This window comes from Schistocerca americana, chromosome 3 (assembly GCF_021461395.2).
Source record: "Schistocerca americana isolate TAMUIC-IGC-003095 chromosome 3, iqSchAmer2.1, whole genome shotgun sequence".
NCBI lineage: Eukaryota > Metazoa > Arthropoda > Insecta > Orthoptera > Acrididae > Schistocerca > Schistocerca americana.
Genome location: NC_060121.1, coordinates 518,286,797 through 518,312,304, shown reverse-complemented (window position 1 = coordinate 518,312,304; position 25,508 = coordinate 518,286,797). Strand labels below are relative to the sequence as shown.

The following is a 25,508-nucleotide window of genomic DNA, read 5'->3' as shown; positions in this document are numbered from 1 at the left end:
CACTCCTGACCAAAAGAAGTCTACTGGTATCAAATTGACCTTAATTTCAGTGACGACTTTCCAAGAATATAGGGACTTTTCGAGCACAGTTGTACAGAATCATGGACCATAGGAAAATCGGAACAGAAGAGAATCAGAGCATTTTAGAGGTGGTACTGTAGAAGAAAGTTGAAAACTTGGTGGACTGAGAATATAAGGAATGAGGAGGTTCTCTGCAAAACCGAAGAAGAAAGGAAAACGTTAACAGTAAGACGAGACAGGGTGATAGAGCAAGTATTAAGACTACAAGGAATAACCTCCATGGTAACAGGAGGATATGTGGAGGGTAAAAACTGTAGGGAAAGACAGAGATCAGAACACATTCAACAAATAATTGAGGACGTAGAGTGCAAATGCTACTCTGAGGTGGTGAGGTTACCGCAGATGAGGAATTCGTGACTGGCCGCATCATCAGAATTCTAATGATAAACGTTATACGTCCTGAAATGTGCAGTGTGATGCGCGACGAAAGGAAATTACGCCGAGAAAACTTATGCCAGAGGCAGGAATACCTATAAAATCTACAGTAAGGCGACACTCTGGCGACACTTCCGAATGTAAGCAGTCATCACATGACAATGAATATGTACATGACTCTGTAACACATTAGGGACGAAATACTTTTGGTCCCAACATAGCGCCGTGGTAGGGTATTCTGTCCAACCTGATGTGCATGGAACCCACACAACACAGCTGTCTTTCAAGTCCTCTAATCAACTTTCAGTTCAGTCGTGTGGCTGTAGGAAACAGTATCTTCTTGGCTAGCTGTTTTGTTCTTGCATGTAATCATAAACAAATTTACATCTCAACGACTTTGTATCGGTTTAGTTGTAACGTCCCCTTAGAAAAATTATACATGACTGTGCTTAAACTGACACCCAATATTTTCAGCGCAACGCAATCTGACTTTCAATAATCCCTATAAAAGAATGGCCCTATCTAACATTAACCTATACCTTTCACAAATCACTTACCTCACAAAAATCTTCGTTACTCGAACTACTGCAATACAGCGAGCGCCACTACTGCCAGCTAAATAAAAGATTCAAACTGCTGGAGGCACTAACTACTGATAGGCATAGTTAGCAAATGAAAGATTTTGATAGAGATCAAACAATGTATTTACCTTAATAGTGTTCAAAAGTCATAATATATAGAAGTTCATGACATCCAGTCTTACAAAGTTACTGTCTCTGATGGACACACGTCCAGATCATCCGCTCTCAAAACTCCGCCATTTCTCTCCCCACATCCACCACTGCTGGCGGCTCACCTCCAACTGCGCAACGCTACGTGCTGTTCACATCCAACTGCCAAACACTAAAATAGCGAATATTAGAACAATGCTAATCAGCCGCAGACTGCACACAGCAGAGCCAGTGATTTTCATACAGAGCGCTACGTGGCGTTACCGATATAAAAGCCTAAACAGCTTACTTACATAGTGTCTGAACGTAATCGTGATGTAATAATTGTAAACTACATGTAAAAATTATCGTCATAAAACACTAAGTTTGTATGTACAACAATGAATCCATTGTATCACACAAACAAAAATTATCTATTTCTACAGCGTTCATTTGTTGATATGCTCCTTTATAAAATTTACTGCCCTGACTTACACAAAGCACTGGATTGAGACACATAGGCAGTTTAGAAATTTGACTCTGTCCTTTGGTTTGATGTATCAAGGAGACCTTATCCTTTACAGTTACTAGTATTTCACATGTTCTATTAAGCATAGAGCCTACATATACACAGCCTGAAAAAAATAGTACGCCTGGAAAAACGACGTCGATTTTCATCCTATGATGGCATATGCCACGTGGAGGATAATATATGTGCTGGTAATCATTTCAGGGTCGTCCGCCAACAAAAATCGTAGTGGCGTAGCTAACAGAGGGCCATCTGTGTCTACCCTTCAGTAACAAATTCTCATAGCCAGAAACCTCGTTGTGGTACAGACATGCGAAGCAAGCAGTTATCATGCCACGGGTAGGCACTCGTGCTCCGTACAGACAACTCAGCGAGTCAGATTGTGACCTTCCACCGGCCGCGGTGGCCGAGCGGTTCTAGTCGCTTAAGTCCGCAACCGCGCGACTGCTACGGTCGCAGGTTCAAATCCGGCCTCGGGCACGGATGTGTGTGATGTCCTTAGGTTAGTTAGGTTTAAGTAGTTCTAGGTTCTAGGGGACTGATGACCTCAGTTGTTAAGTCCCGTAGTACTCAGAGCCATTTTTTTGTGACCCTCCGAGTGGCGAGATGGTCATTTCGGAAAATGCCGTTCATGTTCCACGTGCTGAATCAGCTGTGCAACGACGCTGGTACCAGTGGTCACGTAAAATTTCTCACACCAGTAGACGAGGTTCTGGACGCCCACGCAGCACACGCCCCAGCCAGGATTGTCGTACTGTAAGGGCAGCAGTGGCAGATCGTACAGCTACCACAGCGCAGGTAAGAGGGCTTGTGAGCCCAGACGTGTCGACACGAACTGTTGCGAAATGGTTATTAGCAATGGTACTATGGTCACGCACACATCTAGCCCGCCTCCCACTCATACTACAGCGTCGATGTATGTGGTTCAACTAGTGCCGTCAGAGGATCACTTGGAAGATCGAATGGCGCGCCGTTGTCTTCAGCGATGAAAGCAGATTCTGCCTGCACGCAAGTGACGGTTGCTTGCGCCTCTGACGTAGGACTGGTGACCGCTACCACGTAGAGTACATTCATCCAAGATACACTGGCCCTAACCCAGGCCTTAAGGTCTGAGGCGCTATAAGCTACAACTCTCGTTCACAGGTAGTGTTTCTGGAGGAGACACTAACCAGCGTTCGGGATGTGCAGAATATTGTCAGACACGTTCTTTTGCCGTTCCTGTAACAGTAAGTTTATGTTTTCTTCCAACAGGAGCGTGCTCGCACAAACACACTTCGTGTGAAACTCAAAATGCTCTGCAAGATGTGCAGCATCTTCTCTGGCCAGTACCATCTCCGAACTTGCCTCCAGCCGAGCACGTGTGGGATATGATGGAACCAGAAGTGACTCGCAGTATTCGTCATCTATACTGTGGTGTTGCGGCATGGATCAATACCGGGTACCTCAGAACCGCTTGTGTTATTGATCTGTTCAAATGTGTGTGAGTTCCTAAGGGACCAAACTGCTGAGGTTATTGGTTATATTGTAACAAACAAGCCCTCGGTCACAAATAGTACAAACTTTAATTTTATTAATGTACTATATACCTAATGTTTTAGTACAGTTAGTCTAATTCTGAAGACGACGCTCAAAGCAGCGTCGAAACCAGGTCCATTTTTGACTTAATATTTGTGACCGAGGGCTTATTTGTTACAATATAATTCTGATACGATCACTGATTCTTAGCAGCTACGTTCAGAGGTTATTGGTCCCTAGACTTACACACTAATTAAACTAACCTACGCTAAGAACAACAGACACACCGATGCCCGAGGGAGGACTCGAACCTCCGGCAGCAAGTGCCGCGCAATCCCTGCGTGACGCCTCAAACCAGTCGGCCACTCGGCGCGGCTACTGATCTGTAAATGTAACCGGTTCATGTACTGTTGCAAAAACAAATCTTGTGTGACTTAAAAACTTCTAAAAGGGTGTTCTAATTTTTTTCCACTGGTGTACACAAACGAAGTTTCCTAGTTCTTTTTCAATGGATGGTACTCCGTAAAACATTTCTCGATATGGAGCGGAACCGCAAATATATCTAATTTCGCGTTGTTTTCCGCTGGTGGCGCAAACTCTGTAGGTCTGGTAGTAAATTTCATTTTTCCATTGTTTGAAAGGGATACAGGTCCATGTTGCTTCACGTCACCTGGAAGCCTTCCAGATGGATTTTTACGTGGTGGCCTCCCTGTTCAAGTAACTAATGGGCTGGACATATCTCTCTCTAAGGCTGGAGAGCCTTCATTAACATCGTCGGTAAGCCTGTGTTTCGCCATAGAATAGAGAAGAGAGTTTTCTCTTCTTTGTAACTGCTAAAGGAATTGGAGAGCTCACAGTTTATTAGATAAATGGACTTTTTTTATTCATTATCTCGATTTCTTTGGAATAGGGTACTAAGATAGGTACCAATTCACACCATCACCTCATTTCATGTGAGCATTGTATTGATTTACAAACATAGGCTTCAGTACATCCTCTACGTTTTCTGTACTTTCCTCTTTGTGTTTGCGCCAGAGGCATCATAATTTTTGATATCATGCTGACATGTCGTTTTTCTTTCCATACAAGCAGAAGTATGTCACATAGAGAAAATTATGCCACCTTTCTTTATTATTCTTTATGCTTCGGCTTTCAGAATTTGCGGTAAACTTCTATTCACCCTAATAGTACCATAGACTCTGGTTTTGTTTTTCAGTAGTAGCTCTGCACTAGAGGTACTGTAACGCATAACAATTATCGTGGAAGATACAGTGCCTCATACCAAGATAAGGGCCATGAACTGAGAGAACAACGTCTTCAAGTTTCGTTCCTTCTCCACTGTAAACCACCTTATTTCAGACAGCCTCTGTCACACCTGCATATCATCCTAAGAAGTAACCCATATTTCGCAATTTTTGCAGGATCGTACGTTGGTAACGTCAGGCGCCCTCTCCATGGAATCACCCAGTCGTCCCAAGATAATTGTTGATTTGGTTTCTAAAGTGTCCTGAATTTTTTGAAGAAATAACCCAGTACAGGTCTGTTCAGATCTGTTGCGACTCATGATTTGCAAAAATACTGTTGTGCCTATTAGAGGGTCTGTTGATAATTAATGTTTACACCTACGTTTTATTGTTTGTCCCTTTAGAAAAATTAGGTAAAGGAGATTCTTCATGGCTCTTTCTGTCGCAGCAGATTTCTTGAGTGCTTCAGGCCATGTTTTACGTTTCATTGAGATCTGATCGTCATAGGTGCACAACTCTTTGAAAAACAGTTCAAATAATCATTACTAACGATCAGACTAGTCACACAGGCTATAGAGTCACACTGCGCTGGAAATTCATGACCCGAGAATGATCTTCAAGCAGTTTCAACTGTGATTGTCAGTTTCACACCGATCAATGTTGTCATTATGACATAACGAACCATTCACAATAATGGCGTCACCTTCATAGTTATTGTCTTAACCACTGGACAACACTGCAACCTTACGCTTTTTCACATGTCTGAAAAAGACACTGACGCTGGCATCGCCCTCAGAACCCTATATACAACAAAATTAAGGGATAACTTTTTCGAAATGCCATAATTGACTCCCGTTGCAGTGCATGAGTTTGACACTTGGCTCAAAGGTGTCTACAGCCTTTCTCCCTAACGGTGCAAAAGTGTCGCGCCCTGCGACGTCACGCCCGATCTCAGCGTCACTTCAAACAGCAAGGTGTCGACACATGCAGAAGAAAGACCACAGCCATACGTTGCGTTAACGGTGTCACACTGGCACATAATTTCTCCACAATTCTAACCAACGCCCCTGTGGACGTGTCACCCTATGAGAAGGTTGTCACAGCATCATGCGGTTTTCTTATCGCTGGTCGAAGAAAACGTTTCAGACATAACGCCACACAGAATCGATGCGAAAAGGCCTCAGTGGGTGGTATAAAAGGCATAAATGAAGTCATTCCTTTCATGGGGCGTTGAATCCCACAAAATTCTCATTCAAAAGCATAAGTTCGCAGTGCGATGAGCAACGGGAAGTTTTTCTCGATAACCTTTGACACTTCCAGCACCATAGGACGTTGCAGCTCTTCTGTAATGGCGTTGTGGGACTGCATCCCGCCGCGCGGGATTCGCCGAGCGATCAAGGGCGCTGCAGTCATGGACTGTGCGGCTGATTCCGGCGGAGGTTCGAGTCCTCCCTCGGGCATGGGTGTGTGTTTGTCCTTAGGATAATTTAGGTTAACTAGTGTGTAAGCTTAGGGACTGATGACCTTAGCATTTAAGTCCCATTAGATTTCACACATATTTGAATATTTCTTTTTTTTTTTTTTTGCCTGCATCCGCTTTGAAAGTGATAGCACCCCTTTGAAACGCCGTGCCATCGCAAGTTTTGCTCATGTGCACAGGTTGGAATCGTTAGGGAGCGTTCATAACTATTCGACGAAATTTGAACGCGATCCGAAGCAGGAAAGGGTACTTATTCTTTTCCAGCCCTCCTGTTTTTCGACTGATGACCGTAGCAGTCTCGTCCCTTCAATCCCCAAACCAACCAACCAACCTCCTCTTCTAATAATTTCCGGGTATGCAGCCGGATCCCGTCGACATTCTGCCACGATATTTCGGCCCAGAGACGTCCGGCCATCATCAGGTGAGTACACAACTACTGAAGAGCCCAGGTGCAGTCGCGGTATTTATGCCGAATCTCGCGCATGTGAAATGTACTGGCATCCTACAGCGCATGCGTCAGGTGTTGACATGCGCAGCATAGCCGAGTTGTACGTGCTGCCCTCGGTGGTGGAAATAAAGGTTCATCTAGTCATTGAGTATCGGTTGACACTGTCGATTCCGCTGTGATTGTATAATTTTAATAACAGGATTCCAATTTTTATCCAGCTGAAAGCCGTTGTCACGATTTATAGGATTATTGGCAAGACGTATTTCCAATGATTCCTTGATTACGGAATCCCAAAAACCGGAAACCGGGGATAAAATTTTTGTTACATTGTATTCCATTGAATGTCCCAAAGAAATACAGTGCTCTGCTACTGCCGATTTTGACGGTTGCCGCAGACGGGTGTATCTTTCATGTTCTATACATCGTTCATGGACAGTTCTTGTCGTCTGGCCAATATATGCAGCGCCACATTCACAGGGAATTTTGTAGACGCCTGCCTTCTTCAGTTGTAAATCGTCTTTAACGGATCCAACCAGGGCCCGGTTCTTTGCTGGTGGACGGAAGATAACCTTGATTTTATTTTTCTTCAGTAATCGGCCTATTTTCGACGACACATTCCCGGCGTATGGAAGGAACGCAGTTGATTTAAAGTCATCATCTGCGTCCTCAGTGCGTTGCTTCTTGTTATGATAGTTGCGCATGGCCTTCCTTATTTGGCGAGAAGTGTAGCCATTCTCTTTGAAAACCTTCTCCAAGTGTTCTAATTCTGCGTGGAGGTTTTCATCATCCGATATTATATGCGCTCGATGTATTAAGGTACTGAGAACACCGGCTGTTTGTGCTGGGTGATGGCAGCTTGACGCCTGGAGATACAGATCTGTGTGAGTCGCTTTCCTGTACACAGAATGTCCTAATGACCCATCATTTTTACGGCGTACTAGCACGTCTAGAAATGGTAAAGTGCCCTCTTTTTCAATCTCCATCGTAAATTTGATGTTCTCATGTAATGGGTCATTAGGACATTCTGTGTACAGGAAAGCGACTCACACAGATTTGTATCTCCAGGCGTCAAGCTGCCATCACCCAGCACAAACAGCCGGTGTTCCCAGTACCTTAATACATCGAGCGCATATAATATCGGATGATGAAAACCTCCACGCAGAATTAGAACACTTGGAGAAGGTTTTCAAAGAGAATGGCTACACTTCTCGCCAAATAAGGAAGGCCATGCGCAACTATCATAACAAGAAGCAACGCACTGAGGACGCAGATGATGACTTTAAATCAACTGCGTTCCTTCCATACGCCGGGAATGTGTCGTCGAAAATAGGCCGATTACTGAAGAAAAATAAAATCAAGGTTATCTTCCGTCCACCAGCAAAGAACCGGGCCCTGGTTGGATCCGTTAAAGACGATTTACAACTGAAGAAGGCAGGCGTCTACAAAATTCCCTGTGAATGTGGCGCTGCATATATTGGCCAGACGACAAGAACTGTCCATGAACGATGTATAGAACATGAAAGATACACCCGTCTGCGGCAACCGTCAAAATCGGCAGTAGCAGAGCACTGTATTTCTTTGGGACATTCAATGGAATACAATGTAACCAAAAATTTCTCCCCGGTTTCCGGTTTTTGGGATTCCGTAATCAAGGAATGATTGGAAATACGTCTTGCCAATAATCTTATAAATCGTGACAACGGCTTTCAGCTGGACAAAAATTGGAATCCTGTTATTAAAATTATACAATCACAGCGGAATCGACAGTGTCATTCGATACTCAATGACTAGATGAACCTTTATTTCCACCACCGAGGGCAGCACGTACAACTCGGCTATGCTGCGCATGTCAACACCTGACGCATGCGCTGTAGGATGCCAGTACATTTCACATGCGCGAGATTCGGCATAAATACCGCGACTGCACCTGGGCTCTTCAGTAGTTGTGTACTCACCTGATGATGGCCGGACGTCTCTGGGCCGAAATATCGTGGCAGAACGTCGACGGGATCCGGCTGCATACCCGGAAATTATTAGAAGAAGAAATACGCCGGGAAAATTTCAGAAGTCACAACCAACCTCCTGTTTTTCGCCCTCCTGTGGCGTCATCACGCGCGAGTGCATTGTATGTATGTTAGTAAATAAGACGGCAATGGGTCAATCTAAGACCCCCCTCCCCTTTCACCAGTTCGTCAACACCGTCTGTGCCATCCACGGACGTGTACTGAGCAATTTACACATGTACCCGTCAGAAACTTCGACACCAAATTCAGCCTGGAGGCTGCACTAGCGCCTGTAGGTAGACAACTCGCACGTCGCGTTTGTCGAAGGTGCTGCCTAGCCCCTAGGCGCTAGAGCAGCGGCGAGGCTTACTTGGTGCCGAAATTTCTGACAGGTCCATTTCTAATGTGATCAACAACGGTGCGTGGGTGGTACCGAGCGTGTTGCCGAACTAGGGCGGTGGGTGTGGATGGGCGGGAAGTTCGATCTCGTTCAATGCTGATGCAGTCCCTCAACGCCCTTAGAGAAGGGTTGAAACATACTAGCGTGAGCAGTGTCAAATGTTATCAAGAACACCGTTTGTATGAAACGTTTTCCTCGGCCAAACGTACGAAACCCGCGTGAGTTCAACGCTGGGAGCCGAGGTTCTAGCATCCGTCGCAGAAAAGTGAAAATAAGGTGTGAAATTTGAGTAAGAGGGGACGTGACGCCCTTCTCGTTGTGTGACACGTTCCTGGGGCCATAGGGCAGAATTTCGGTGAAATTTGATGCCAATGTTACATCATTCACCCACAGTACAGGTGACATGAACTTCTAAGCTGTGGCCCTCCTTTCACAGGTGTCGACGTCTTGCTGTTTGAAGCGTCGCCGAGCGTGAGGCTGACATAGTAGGGTACCAAGTTTTTGCACCATTACATGGGAGTGTTGTAGCCACCTTTGAGCTAAATTTCAACTATCAAAATACCTTCCCAATGGTAAATAAGCAAACGGCACATAAAGACTATCACTTTTGATACGTTGCTAATGAAGGTAAAGACTGTACGAAGTCTATAGAGAGTGTGTTCTAAACATGATTTATCTCGTGATTCGTCGGCAACAATTTGTGCGCGAAACGCTAGTAAACTCCGATCCGTCCGCTAGTTGTTAAGTGAATACAAAGAAAATCGTATGACAGAATAAATACTCCTGTTTAGCAGTTGCAGAGACGGATCTTCAAGTATCTTTAGTAGTTAGGGACTGATTTTACGACAAGCTTCATGTAGCCTTTTAAGGAACGTCACGTGGTGCCGGTGGTTGCTCGCTGTGCTTGCTGCTGTAAGTAACTGGCTGTTCTCTTCACAGCTGCTGAGCGTGCGGCCAGGTGCCCGGGTCAGCTCGATGGAGGAGCTGCGCAAGCTGCCATGCTACGCGCGCACGGACTTCGCCGCTGTGCTGCGGAAGGAAGTTAAGCCCGACTTTGTGCCTCCGGTAAGTGACGTCCACCTATTATTGCACTGAGCTGATTAACTGGCTTCTCGGCTTATAGCAAGACGGCATGTAACGCTACCACCGACCACCTGTAAACGGCAATCGATGCTAACGTTATATCTCTGCGAGGAATTTTTGAGATGTGACCGTGGCATAACCTAATGGAAGCAGAACAATCAAACTTGGATTCGTTTCCGAAATACTCCAACAGAGTGTAAGCAATAGTAAACTGCGGGTCAGGAACAGGCGTTCTCCAATCACAAAAGCAAGTTGTAACATTAAACATTAAAACAGGTCGCCAGCCTAATTAGGCTTTCTTGTGTCAAGCATGACGACACAGCAGAAGGCAGTGTCAAGGCTAACGTAGCCTGTCTTGACACACACACGCACACACACACACAGACACACACACACACACACACACACACACACACACACACACAGAGACAAAACTCTTCCTATATATCTGTTCGCACTACAGCACAGTAACCTAACGTTAAACATAGATGTGCTACTAACTAATAAGTCAGATAAGCCAGTGAGATAGTAAACAGCAACATATGCCTCTCCAAACCACGTACCTTAAATGAACTAGGTGCAACAGTTTATAAAACCAAATAACGACACACATGAAACTAGTGGAAATAATAGACAGGAAAAAGCTTGAAATGATTCAGAATTTAAATCAGGAGTCTACTAATGATCATAATCTATAACTTCATTGCCTAATACAGGGTCTCTAAGCCTGTGCATTAATTGAATTGCATTAGAATAGATAACACAGTAAACAGTTCTTTCTTAAACTCGCTTTGAAGCAACTGAACAAAATGCAAATCTAACTACACTGGCTCCGAACGAGCCTTTGCATTGCTTCATTAAATAATTACGCTGGTACATGAGGATCGCTGAGCTTTCATGGTTTTAAGAATCATGCTCATTAACAAAACTACACCAGTATGTATGAGAAAAGCGAAGTATTCTTATCTTTAATTAATAGTTAAGTGAAGCACAACAAACCATAACTCTTTAAAAAACAAATGCACTTTCATATGCAGTCTTTTGACCTACTCAAAATTATAACTGGCTGTACAAATGATAACACAACATTAATTTCAAGTTCAGCCACTTTCTCATAATAAATTAGGACACACGGAATTAAATTGACTGGGATAGGAATCCTTTCCAGGTTTGTGATTTGGGATAATCGCGGGTGTAAGACAGACTTTTTAGTAACACCATGACCATTATTAAATTCAAGCAAATTTCACAAATACCTGGTCCATTTACAGAATGTCAAATACAAAACAATTTAGTGGAAGGATGGTGGCGCCATTTCCAGTGGCTATTAATCTGGCGGCGATGCAATCATGGTATTACTGTCGGTCTCGCCCTATAACGGATCTTCTTGGCGTCGAAACAATGTTTTTATAGGGCCAAGAACCGTGCCATGAAAATAGTATCACCAAATTCAGCATCCGAACCCCATAAATACTGCCCTTAAGCTCTTCTGGCCTCTTCCATAATTATGGACCAAGTCATTTATAGTACATTACATAACAGTCATTTCAGCAATTATTTAAATTCAAAAGTATAAACTAAACAACATCGTTCAAAAATTCACGTAATTGAAACATGTATACATAGGCAAAGAATTTCCATGAAAGATACAACATCATACATAAGCAATACTACAAACTGACACCTAACTATCGATACAGATACAAAATAGGTCAAAAACAGGTATTACAAGCATAGGCTGGTACCGGATCTTATTTTACTTCAAAATCAAAGCACGCATTCTTCACAGTGGAATATTCTTGACTACTTCCAAGTTCCGTTGAAATTTAAATATTAGTTGCGTTAAATCAATCGAGATGAACGTACTACATCAGAGAGCGGAGATACGTTACGTGTATTTTAATGGAAATATCTCGTCTTAAACCACATCCTGAATGGAGCTGTTCAAAACGGTTAACCAATTTTAAAGTTCTTTAGCTTCCACATTAATGACGATAGTAACAAGGGATTGTTCTCAACCTGTGCATAGTTTTACAAAGTTTTACTTCTCGACAGAACAATCCGATTTTATAAGGATATGTGTTTCACATGCATGTATACATCATCTTGAATAGTTTTTACGATTCCGTTTAGAAACAGTAGTTTCATTTAACTTCCACAAACTCCCAATGTTCCCGCTACCGGAAATCTGAGAAACATCTAGACGATATTCGAACATGTCCCAACAGACATTAAATAAAACATCGTACGCCAGCACAGTCTCGGGAGCCAGGATATTACACGACCCTTCGTGGAAGCAAACGTAGTGTATAACAATCTTCGTGGCACACAGTATACCAGAGATGGAATTTATCGTGTCTGCGGCAACCACTATCACTGCTACTGTTATGCGGGATAGCAGTTCTCCCAGAGTTTTGGAAGGGGAGGCGCACAGGCGAAGATTTCCACGAATTCTTATATAAAAGTTTCTTATCGTGAGATCAGGCCAATAGTTCCTTGAACGATCCGTATAGCTCTTATGGCAGATCCATCACTAAGGCGACTTATTGTTAACAAATGCTCCTACACGCAGTGGCGAGTGCAGCGGTGTTCCATCCTGTTGGAACCTAAAATATTCGTCATGTTCTAACATAAATTGTGGAAAAGCCGGTTCTCAAACGCATCCATGTACGTTAATTCTGCAAAAACAAACGGGCCGTCAATATTTTCTCAGGAAGCGGCACAAAACACGTGAAGCTTTGTAGGTACTTTCTATCGGTCGACTGTGGTATGTGGCTTGTGTGTTTAAAGGTGTTCGCTGATTCACTCATCCTTCATTTCGATGGAATATTTTTGTATATCTACTACTTCCGCTCGCTGGTCGATTTGGATATCTCCATGCTACCTGGGAAGTATTTAGCTTTCACTGGCGATCTTCGGAGAAAGAATCTCATCATTTCAGCTAACAAAGTCTAGGGCTCTGTGGTACTATGTGAGCGCTTTGTGTCTGAAGGAAGGGAAGGAGGTAGTTCCAAGGACACTTGCAAAGAGTCAGTTGTATGGAAGCAGTTGTAGTGAGGCAGTTAGCCTGTTGTGGGGCGTGCGCCGTCCTAAGTGGGCTTGCCATATATTGCAGTGCATCTTATTATCAGTTAATCAGTGCTGAGGAGTTTTGCATATTATTATGAGTTGGTGCGAGCAGGCAGTGCTGAGCCGGAAGAGGCTGATTCAACGTTGTTTGTATTAAACAAGATGTGGTCAAGTAATTCTGTTGCCACTCGGTTGTAGAGAACGAGTGCGTGATGCTGGTATTGCTATTGAGAATAGCTACAATATTAGTGTTGAGAGAGCAAGCTATATTTTCTGAATTGATTTTCTGAAATGACTCTCATAGCCCCGAAGTAAAGTGTTACTGATTTTCTTTTATTATGGCTTTGCGTGTATCTGGTGGTATTATGGCCGATGAACCGTGGAACAGAATGACGATTAGGCTGGGTCTAATATTCAACAATGGTTACTTTCGCATTCAAATGTAAGCCGACATCGGGAGTTAGTAAATCATGGTATTCATTCACCAAACAGACAGAAAATGTTTCTCTATGTTTCTTAATATTCCTGATTCAGGAATCGAAACAAATGTAAATGTACTGAGTGGAGCAGATGTTACGTGTTCTATTAATTTATGCGAGGATTTGTTGTAGTAATTATTCTAATAAACTACAAGTTTACTTGGATTTTACAATTTCTCTACCTTCGTTACAATAATGTTCCATACTCATGCTTCTTCTAAAGTAATAATCAATAAATATTCTGTGATTAATATTATTACCGATTATTAACTTTTACTGCCTCAATACTGCGTGCATGAGAAGTCACAATTGTAATGTTGTAAGTAACGCTGCCGAACGACGAAGCTGCGCTTGCCGAATTCCTATCTTATCCTTTCTGGTAGTGTGGCGTTATCAGTCCTTGTATGAGCAATTGTATCTGTGATTTGACTTTGTATTCTCGTCTATAAGGATAGGAGCTGTCCGTTAACAGCCAGTTTATTAATCGTACGACACCAGAAAATCTCTATAATACAAATAGATTGTACCGTTGCGCATTATACACTGAAGCACCAAAGAAACTTTTACGGGCATGCGTATTCAAATACAGAGATATGTAAACAGGTAGAATACGGCGCTGCGATCGGCAACGCCTGTATAAGACAACAAGTGTATAGCGCAGTTGTTAGATCTGTTACTACTGCTACAATACTAGGTTATCAAGATTTAAGTGTGTTTGAACGTAGTGTTATAATCGGCGCAGGAACCATGGGACACAGCATCTCCGAGATAGCAATGAAGTGGGGGTTTTCCTGTACGACCATTTCACGAGTGTACCGTGAATATCAGGAATCCGGTAAAACATCAAATCTCCCACATCGCTGGGGCCAGAGTAAGATCCTGCAAGAACGGGACCAACGACGACTGAGGAGAATCGCTCAACGTGACAGCAGTACAACCCTTCTGCAAATTGCTGCAGATTTCAATGCTGGGCCGTCTGCGTGAAAACCATTCAGTGAAACATTATCGATATGGACATTTGGAACCGAAGGCCTGGTGGTGTACAATTTATGATTGCACGACACAAAGCTTTATGGCTCGCCTGGGCCCGTCAACACCAACATTGGACTGTTGATGAGAGAAAACATGATACCTAGTCGGACGACTCTCGTTTCAAATTGTATCGAGAGGATGAACGTGTAGGGGTATGGAGACAACCTCATGAATCCACGGACCCTGTATGTCAGCAGGGGGCCTTTCAAACTGGTGGCGGCTCTGTAATGGAGTGGGGCGTGTGCACTTGGAGTGATATTGGACCCCTGATACGTCTAGATACGAGTCTCACAGGTGACACATACGTAAGCATCTTATATAATCACCTGCATCGATTCATGTGAATTGTGCATCTCGATGGACTTGGGCAATTCCAGCTGGACAATGCGGCACCCCTCATGTCCAGAATTGCTACAGAGTTGCTCCAGGAACACTCTTCTGAGTTGAACCACTTCCTCTGGCCAGCCAACTCCCCGAACATGAACATTGTTGAGCATATCTGGGATGCCTTGCACCGTGCTGTTCAGAAGACACCTCCACCTCCTCGTGCTCTTACGGATTTATGGACATCCCTGCAAGATTCATGGTATCAGTTCCCTCCAGCATTACCGCAGACATTAGTCGAGTCCATGCCACATAGTGTTACAGCACTTCTGCGAGCTCGCGGGGCCCTGCAAGATATTAGGCAGTTGTAGCAGTTTCTTAGACTCTTCAGTATATGTATTGGTTTCTGTCGAATCATGCTTGGATTTAGTGATGCTCATTACTGATACCGATATCTCCTTTTATCCGACGCCATACAGTGTCCTCCTAATTTTCATATTATGGCGAGTCACTTTTCTTTCAAAAAAGGATGTATCATCATCAGTGAACACCAACTGTGAATGTAAGTTGTCGTCTCCGTCTGCACTCCCAGAATGAATTTACGAACCTCTACACATTGTTGCTTACAGCAAATATGAAAGCCTTGTAGCCAGTGAATGCTGTATGGCCTGAAGCAAAAACGTCGCAACAAAAAGGTCAGACACGTTGGGAATGATTATATGTCTGCTGGCACCAGGAGTATACTTTCGTGGACTTCGAGGAAAATGTGCTGTAGGTCCTGAACGCGCACTCGTGATCGACGTGTGATCCTCCTACATAAACAACCAGTGCCTTGATACAAGCCGGCCGAAGTGGCGCTGCAGTCTGGAACCGCAAGACCGCTACGGTCGCAGGTTCGAATCCTGCCTCGGGCATGGATGTTTGTGATGTCCTTAGGTTAGTTAGGTTTAACTAGTTCTAAGTTCTAGGGGACTAATGACCTCAGCAGTCCCATAGTGCTCAGAGCCATTTGAACCATTTTTTTAACCTTGATACAACTTTGAAATGTAGAAGGTGCTATGGGGTACTCCCAACGAAAATAACACCACACAGCTGTAGCTGAATTGCACCTTTTGAAAGGAAGAACGCTTTACATTTGCAGTTGCTTTTTTGTCACCGTCTTGACTCGACACTCAGTACGCAATTAACGAGCGAACCAATGAATTTGGCAGCTGACTTGGAAGTCCCATTCCAACAAACACATGAACCCGCAACATACAGGTGGCGCCAAGTTTCGAAGCTTAAGCTAAAATCTGACTAGATTTTTAAAAAAACGTCAACGGTTTTCAAAGGTTTTCCCTTCCCAACAGAAATCTTTGCATCAGAGAAATGGGATGATGGCTGAACGCTGTCGAGTTTTTAATTATAAGACGATCGTAACCAATCTTTATTTCATTACGCACCTGAACATTAACATTTTGATCACAGGTGATTAATCAAGAAAGTGTTGGATGAAATATTGAAGCATAAAATATGTACTCCCTCAACCAACATTTTCACATGCATCAAAGCTGTCAACGCGAGCTGCGTCAATTGCTGCCACGTAGATGCAACCTGTTTAGGAATGTAGCCACAGGGTAAGTCAGAAAGAAAGAACAGATTTCAAATGTTTCTTACAAACAAACTGCAAAAGATAGGAACATCGAAGCATTAGTCTATTTCATTTCACATACGAATCAATATGTCTCTGTTTGTTGAGTCTACAGCAGTTCGATTTCTCAGCTCTTGAAAAGTAGCTGCCATAGGTGGGAGACAGACTCTGCCTTTCATATAAACTCAAAAAAAAAAAAAAAAAAAAAAATTGCTATACGTGAGGCCTGGTGTCCAGGAAGCCAAATGCAATGAACAAGTTCTTATTGTCCACGTCTTCCATTCCAGTGTTGTGGGACGGTGTTGTTAAGATGGCGCCGCACCTCAAGGTGAAATTGAGGCTAGGCGCCGTCATGCATAAAAATGAAATGATCGGAATCTTCGTGAATTTGAGGAAACAACCAATTTTGCATCATATCCACGTTTGATATTCCTGTCTCAGTTTCTTCGGCAAAAAAAGAGGCTCCATAAACTTTGTGAATGGAAATAGCATAAAACAAATTCAGTTTCGGTGAGTCTTTCACGTTGGACAACAATGCCATCATTTTGTGACGCCCAGATTCTTACATTATGGCGGTGTACTTTACCCGGTAGATGAAATGTCGATCTGTCCGAAGAGATGTGTCGTTCGCGAAAAGTGTCCTCTTCTTTGTCCTGGGAAATCGAAATGCTAAATTTGTACCTTCTGTTACGGTCGTTGGAACGAAATTCCTGCAGTAACTGGAGCTTGTAAGGCTTCATACGCAGGCTTCGTTTCAGAACGCTCCACACCGTTGTTTGAGGAAGTTGAAGTTCCTGGCTTGCCCGTCTTGTGAACTTCCGCGGGTCTCGTGTGAACGGATCTCGTATGCTGACGACTTTTTCATGACACGTGCGTGGCCGAACAGTGCTCTTCTCTTGGCATATCGAACAAACATCCAAGAATTTGGTATGACAGTCATGAATGTGCGTATACAGAGGCGACTTCTCGCTGAATCTATTATGTCTCCGTGCTCATTGTTAAATATGTGGGGTCTAGGAAGCCTGTTTACTAGGTTGGCTAGACAAGCAATTCAAACAAATCGTATTAATGAGTTTTGTTACAAAAACGTAAATGGCAATACTTAACTTTGACAATCATCCAGAAGTGTCACAAGCAAAGAGCGGAATACAAAGTAAGCAGTATCTTCAGTATAACAATTCCCAAGTCTGTGCTGATGATGATGATGATGATGACGTGTTTGGTTTGTGGGGCGCTTAACTGCGCGGTCATCAGCGACCATACGAAGTCCCAATTTTTTCACGGTCCAATTTTTTTCACAGTCCAGTCCTTCCATTGTCACGAATGATTATGATGATGATGATGATGATGATGATACGATGAGTACAGCACAACCACCCAATTTACGCCGTAACAGTATCGACAGTAGAATGCACATTGCACATGAGCAATAGATTGACTTCGCGCAAAGTCCAACACACAAAATGATTCCTCTTGTGTTCTAGTCGCCACGTTGCAGCACAGATTGTCAAAACTTTGAACCCTCCTCTATCCAGTGACATGTGTTGAAACCTGTTCTTTATTTTTGTTTACCGGGTATAACTTAAATTGGTTTTAAATAAATACGTGATACAATGTAATTACTGTAAAATTTAGGAGAGGAAGTACTGTATATTTTTGTTACTATTACTTCCATGTGAGAAACCACATGTGCTTTTACGATTATTGTAATAACGATTGACTTAGCTTCTTCCCAATGTCATTACGTAACGTGGGACAATTGTTCTGGTCTAAGTTTCTTTAGTCGCTTCAGAGCAAGATTATACATTGTAAACTAGGATGTGCTGATAAAGTTTCTTTAGTCGCTTCAGAGCAAGATTATACATTGTAAACTAGGATTTGCTGATAATTTATCCATGCGTCATTTTGACTAGGTCTATGGTTCAAAAATGGCTCTGAGCACTATGGGACTCAACTTCTGAGGTCATTAGTCCCCTAGAACTTAGAACTAGTTACACCTAAGGACATCACAAACATCCATGCCCGAGGCAGGATTCGAACCTGCGACCGTAGCGGTCTTGCGGTTCCAGACTGCAGCGCCTTTAACCGCACGGCCACTTCGGCCGGCCGACTAGGTCTATACAACTTTTGGGTATCTACCAGGCGACTGGTACTAAACCTTCCGTCAAACAAGCTCTTTGTAAGAGAATGCAGTGTTTAGCAGGCTCTGGTCTCTCATCAAAAGCTTGGAGTCCTCCAAATTTTCGATCTTACAGTTCTTATACAGTATCTTGATATTTTTCTCTGTATCGACAGCTAATTTATTCATCCTTTCCTCTTTTCCAGAGTGCCTCGATGTCGATGCATTTATTTTCAAAATTAATTATGCTTGGTGTAATAGGTGTAAGTGCAGATATTTCTGTTGGTCCTGAGGACAGCGTTTTGAACAACATTACATTAGTACACTACTGGCTATTAAAACTGCTACACCAAGAAGAAATGCAGATGCTAAACGGGTATTCATTGGACAAGTATATTATACTAGGACATGTGATTACATTTTCACGCAACTTGGGTGCATAGATCCTCAGAAATCAGTACCCAGAACAACCTCCTCTGGCCGTAATAACGGCCTTGATACGCCTGGGCATTGAGTCAACAGAGCTTGGATGCCCATGCACCTTCAACACGATACCACAGTTCATCAAGAGTCGTGACTGGCGTATTGTGACGAGCCAGTTGCTCGGCCACCATTGACCAGAAGTTTTCAATTCGTGAGAGATCTGGAGAATGTGCTGGCCAGGGCAGCAGTCGAACATTTTCTGTATCCATAAAGGCCCGTACAGGACCTGCAACATGCGGTCGTGCATTATCCTGCTGAAATGTAGGGTTTCGCAGGGATCGAATGAAGGGTAGAGCCACGGGTCGTAACACATCTGAAATGTAACGTTCACTGTTTAGAGTGCCGTCAATGCGAACAAGAGGTGACCGAGACGTGTAACCAGTGGCACCCCATACCATTATGCCGGGTGATACGCCAATATGGCGATGACGAATACACGCTTCCAATGTGCGTTCATCGCGATGTCGCCAAACACGGATGCGACCATCATGATGCTGTAAACAGAACCTGGATTCATCCGAAAAAATAACGTTTTGCCAATCGTGCACCCAGGTTCGTCGTTGAGTACACCATAGCAGGCACTCCTGTCTATGTTGGAGCGTCAAGGGTAACCGCAGCCATGGTTTCCGAACTGAGAGTCCATGCTGCTGCAAACGTCGCCGGACTATTCGTGCAGATGGTTGTTGTCTTGCAAACGTCCCATCTGTTGACTCAGGGATAGAGACGTGGCTGCACGATCCGTTACAGCCATGCGGATAAGGTGTCTGTCATCTCGACTGCTAGTGATACAAGGCCGTTGTGATCTCCGTATTACCGTCCTGAACCCACCGATTCCATACACTGCTAACAGTCATTGGATCTCGACCAACGCGAGCAGCAACGTCGCGAAACGATAAATCGCAATCGCGATAGGCTACAATCCGTCCTTTATCAAAGTCGGACACGTGATGGTACGCATTTCTCCTCCTTTGTCTATGAGAAATCGGTTGGAAACTTTCCTCATGTCAGCACGTTGTAGGTGTCGCCACCGGCGCCAGCCTTGTGAGAATGCTCTGAAAAGCAAATCATTTGCATATCACAGCATCTTCTTCCTGTAGGTTAAATTTCGCATCTGTGGTGTAGCAATTTTAATGACCAGTAGTGTATTTACACCATCTGCACACTAGTAATTATAGTTATTAAGAGAAGTGTGTTTCTAGGAAGGCTAGTATCTCCAATGGTACATGTGGCGAGAGCAAGCCACTAATGCATATTTTCATTTGGCAGCAGTTCAGGTGGTGAAGTTTGGATGCGCGGATGCACAGTGATTGACTAACTAACAGTCGTACTCATCTTTGTGGTGCAGTTATGACTGTGCAGAAAACATCAGGTCGTAAAGTTCATGACGTGTTTGTAGGAAAAATTACCAACACACTGCTGGCTGTACATATCACTATGTCAGATATAAAGGTATCTGCACTTCTGCCTTTTAGATCCAGTACTTATATTAGAGGCGTTCCATAAATAATGCAATACATCCTTTCTCTGAGAGCAAGTTTGTTTTATTCAGGATTACAATATACCACATCGTTCCCCACTCTTTGGCTACAAAACCCAGTTTTTCAGCATGATTTTCGTTCGATGCGATTGCATTACATGACCTTACTGGGAGGGCCTGTATGCCCACATGTTTCCCCTCTACCGGCCGACGTCAAAGCCAACGTCTTACTGCATCAGTAACCTCCCTATCATATATGTAGCGCTTCCTGTGGCGACCTTCATTGGCTCAAACAGAAGGTAATCGCAAGGTGCAAGATCTAAGTTGTGGGGTGGATGAAGAAGAAGAGTAAAATCAGTTTTGTGAGCTCCTCTAAGGTATGCAGACTTCTGCAACGCCTTGCGTTGTCATGGAGAAGCAGAAGTTCGTTTTCATTTTTTGTGACGACGAACATGCTGGAGTTCCAACGATGCCGGAATCACAGCTATGTGAGGCCGGCTAGCATACGAGAGATCGGACAGGTTTGCATGAGCTTGTTGCGATAATGACAGACGCCTCGTCCAACGACTCACCGTGCTTTTGTTCACTGCCAGGTCTCTGTACCTATTCTTCAAGAGCCTATGAATAGCTTCGATGCTGTGGTTTTCCTCCAACAGAAACTCAGTTACAGCTCTCTGCTTGGTAGGCACCTCTGCTACAGACGCCATCTGGTGGAACTTCATGAAAGCCGGCCGCGGTGGTCTAGCGGTTCTAGGCGCGCAGTCCGGAACCGCGCGACTGCTACGGTCGCAGGTTCGATTCCTGCCTCGGGCATGGATGTGTGTGATGTCCTTAGTTTAGTTAGGTTTAAGTAGTTCTAAGTTCTAGGGGACTGATGACCACAGATGTTAAGTCCCATAGTGCTCAGAGCCATTTGAACCATTTGAACTTCATGAAAGTGTAGGGGCTGAAGCTGGAATATTTCGCGATTTCCTACAACAAACTACGCATTTTTTCAACAGAAATTGGTGAAGAGAAAGAGGTTGCGTTACTTATCGAATGCCCCTCGTAAATTACCCTGTGCTAGTGCTTCTGCAAGCATGTATGTCCGGTGCTGGTTGCTCGATGTCTTAACTATATATTTCCTAGGAACTTCTCGATTATTGTACAGGGTGACTATAGTTAAGGTTCGTGCTGAAAAGGCTGTAAGAGATAAACAACCACTCGTCAGAGTAAAGGCCGTTCCTCAGTTTATGTCTGAAACGCTCGACATGATTGTCTCAATGCAGGATCACGCGCTGCTGGTATAGCACTTTTACAAGAATGGCGACCGTGCACCAGTAGTTGCGCCAAAGTTCTTGACACTTAAGTGTATGAGAAAACGCGTTGTTCCGATGTCTGCCAAGGGTTTCAGAAAATGATTAAGATATAGAGAAATATAGGTTCTATTGAAGTGCAGTTTCGCAGAAGGAGCGGTACAGTCGATCTGACGTCAGTAGAGGATGTGGTATCAACATTGCAGGAGGAGTCGAGCGGCGGTGGGCAAACATGCAGTACATCATGAAGAATTGCCCGATCTTTGGACATGTCAGTGACTTCGGAGCAGTTACTTCTACGAAGCACTCTGCATTTCTCTCCATTCAAAATTACCCACGTTCTAGAGTTGTTTAATGCTGTCAGCCAGTAAGGAAAAAGTATGATCCAGAATTTATTGCTCGCATGGAAGTAGACAATGAATGGTCATGAAATATTTTATGGAGAAACGATTCCCATTTACAAGATTATGCCAGTACATAGAATTTCAGAATATGGAAAATGGAAAATCCACTCGCACATCAACCGGTACAACTTTATTCTGTGTAGGTAACTTCGTGGTGCGTGTCGACGGCATCGTTTATCACAGAGCCATTTGCCATTTTTTTTTTTCCGAGGAGATGATTCCTGCGGGTACCTGTGCCGTCAGTGGTAAACACTATGCCATTCCAAATCTTCAACAACGTGAATGTATGAGCAGGATTATTTTTATGTAGCCTGGTGCTCCTCGGCACATTGCGTAGCCAGTGAGGAAGCTGCTGCAGCGGCATTTTGGAAGTGGTAGAACTATCAGTCGTCGTTTCCCTACATCCTGGCTGTCCAGTTCACCTGATCTTAATCCGTTTGACTTCTGGCTGTGGAGTTATCACAAAGATGCTGCGTTCAGTACTCTAAGAATGTAGCTGAAATGAAGGCACGCATTCCGCAACACATTCTGAATAAAACCCCTGAGACGCTCCGATCTGTTGTGGAACATGTTGTTCCTCGATTTCAACTTGCACCAAAAACGGCGGACAACACATTGAACATGTCTTGGCTGCTGTTATGACAGTTAAGAACCGATAGCACTGTGGCATTTTTATGTGGTTTGAGGATTCAGGACAATTAAAAACAGATTTCTTCCATCCGATGTGGTACGACGTTGCCGGGATGGATGGGCTTTTCTAGCTAATAGTGCCACAACTATTGAAAGCCAGACTTGAGCAGTCATGCACATTGCACAGTACCGCTGGTTTGATGTGCAACTCACATCATAGCCGTCGTATGGCGAATCACCAGCTGAAACTCTAACTTTAATCATAATCTCTTTGTATTGTAAGGTTACCATGACGAATGATCAGATATGAAGCCTCGGTTTGATTATTGGGTGTTACTTACCATGAAATTCTTTACATCAAAATTCAGTGCCAGGCTGCGACTCGAATTTGATAATTTGGAGTATAGTTTCTCACTTAAATCAATCGCAATCGCCACATAGACAGACTGCATTTACATATCTTACCTTCTGACACTGAAGAGAGCCATTAGGAACCTCAGTTAGCTCATTTGCCGAATCAGAGACAGTGAAATCTGAAGATATGGAAGATAGTCTCGTTTGAGGACAATATTTTAATATCTCAACATATTTCATGTCGAACTATCGTTGTTGCTAAAATGTAGTGTTGTACGGTGTTGTCGTTGTCTGGGAGATTGAAGAGTAGACGAAACAGTGTATCTGCAATCGTTTCCATTCTTTATTGTGCGTGTTGTGTCTTGCGTACAACGATACTAAGTGAGACTGGAGATAGACTGCGCTGTTTTCATTGTTGACTGCAGGGAGAGAAGGGGTGATACAGATTGCAACTAGAAATCGTTTACATTCGTTACATAAGGAAAATGGAAGGGGAAATATCAAGAAATTTAATCCTTTGTTCAGATCATAGTGTCTGTTGGCTCAGTGCGATGAATACAAGCAAATATATGCATTTAAACGTTCTGGACGTTAATAGAAAATGATATTGTCTTGAGTTTAACGATTACTATTTGTGGCTGGAGATGGACTGCGCTGTTTTCACTGATCACGACAGTGCGAGAAATGGTGGGATATATTGCAGCTACTGATCCTTTACAGTTCTTACGTAAGGAAAATGGAAAGTGAAATACTAAGAAATTAATTTTATTTTAAGAAATTATTAAGAAATTTAATTTAATTTTGTCTCAGCTCATAAATATTTGCAGATATCCCCAAAACAGTCATACATTGACAAAATAAAAATCGACATACATTTCACACATTCACTTTGTTCTAAATCGTAAATAATCGCAGCTATCCATAACAGAGTCGTACATGGGGGAAATGAATATGAACACACTTTTTAAGCTCTGTAACTATTCTTCATTTGGTTAGTGTTTTAGAAGTACTTGTAGCCAATTTTACTATGATTCAGGACAGAATAATTCATGTCTTTGGGTTATGCGAGTGGTGCCCATGCGCTGTCCTTTCCTTAGTTAGTTTAAAAAATTATCTTCGTTGTTGATACTCCTCATTTAAACACAAACAGATTTTAGAAGCACGCACACGCATTTATACAAGGTATATCATGTACAGTGCTCATTTAGCTTCTTATATGTTCCCGTTGGCAAGCGGGTTACACATTCCACAGGCAGGCAACTCACGTAGAGCTACTTAAAGTTCTGCAGGACAAGGTTAACGAGTTGAATTCTGTTTGCATATTCAGCTGCAAGCGGAAAACAAAGTGCGCCCTGTCAGAAACAGTCGAGGAATTTAGTTAGGGAAATCCTCTTTTTGATACAGACCTGAACTACACGTACCTAGACGTAAGAGGCAAAGCAACGAACACTATTTATATCAGTTGCCATATATTTGTTATTGTGGTCTTCAGCCCAAAGACTAGTTCGATGCTACTCACCATACTGCTCCATCTGCGCCAGCCTCTTCATTGCCGAATAACTACTGCAACATACATACTTCTGAATCAGTTTAAAATTACGTAAATTGCGATACACTATGATTTAGTTAGCGAAGCGGTGCCCGTGGGAAGAGACAAGGTTCAATTAGTAAGAGTCAAAATCCATTTCTCATTCGTTTTCGTCTTTCGTGGTTTCTCTAAGCAATTCTCACGAATGTTAGAAAATTCCATGCCTGACTTCCCTCGCCATACTTTCTAATGGAAATGATACTGTATCTCCCATAACGACACTATCAGTTACATGTTAATCACTAATCTTCATTTGCTTCAGCATAAAGTTCTCTTTACTAGCCCTCAGCTACGAAATTTTCGGTGATGAGTTAAAGGTGTTTTTGTCTGCACATTTGCGTAAATATATCAATACCGTTAAGGTCATTCGTCTTTAAGAACTAAATCGTGACACGTAAATTACATTATAATGAAACAATTATTTTATTGCAGAAGGACCATCTCAACTGCGATCCTACTTTTGAGCTGGAAGAGATGATAATTGAAACCCGACCACTTCACAAGAAGAAAAAACGCCTTGCCAAGCAGCGCTCTTTGCGAGAGATGCAGGGGTCGGTGAGTGTTGATATGGTGAGTTTTGGAATGCACATATGTATAACTCAAATATGGATTTTTCATTCAGACTAAATTCTAATCTGGAAACAATTATCCTACCTAGTAGTTTTGTATACACCTTACGGTTTGTGGAGGAGGGCAGCTCTGGTACCAATTATTACTTCCCCCTTTTCTGTTACGCTCGCTAAAGATGCGTGGAAG

The 25,508-nt window shown here is 43.2% G+C and overlaps 1 protein-coding gene across 1 annotated transcript in view; it reads left to right on the top strand.

Annotated features, from left to right (window-relative positions):
• The window catches only part of LOC124606990 (serine/threonine-protein kinase 32A), a 591,434-nt gene that overhangs the window by 551,449 nt on the left and 14,477 nt on the right, over window positions 1-25,508 (top strand). The window contains exons 8-9 of the mRNA XM_047139129.1: window positions 9,725-9,850; window positions 25,185-25,322. Of these exons, the coding sequence (XP_046995085.1) occupies window positions 9,725-9,850; window positions 25,185-25,322 (264 nt within the window). The remainder of the gene's footprint in view (window positions 1-9,724; window positions 9,851-25,184; window positions 25,323-25,508) is intronic.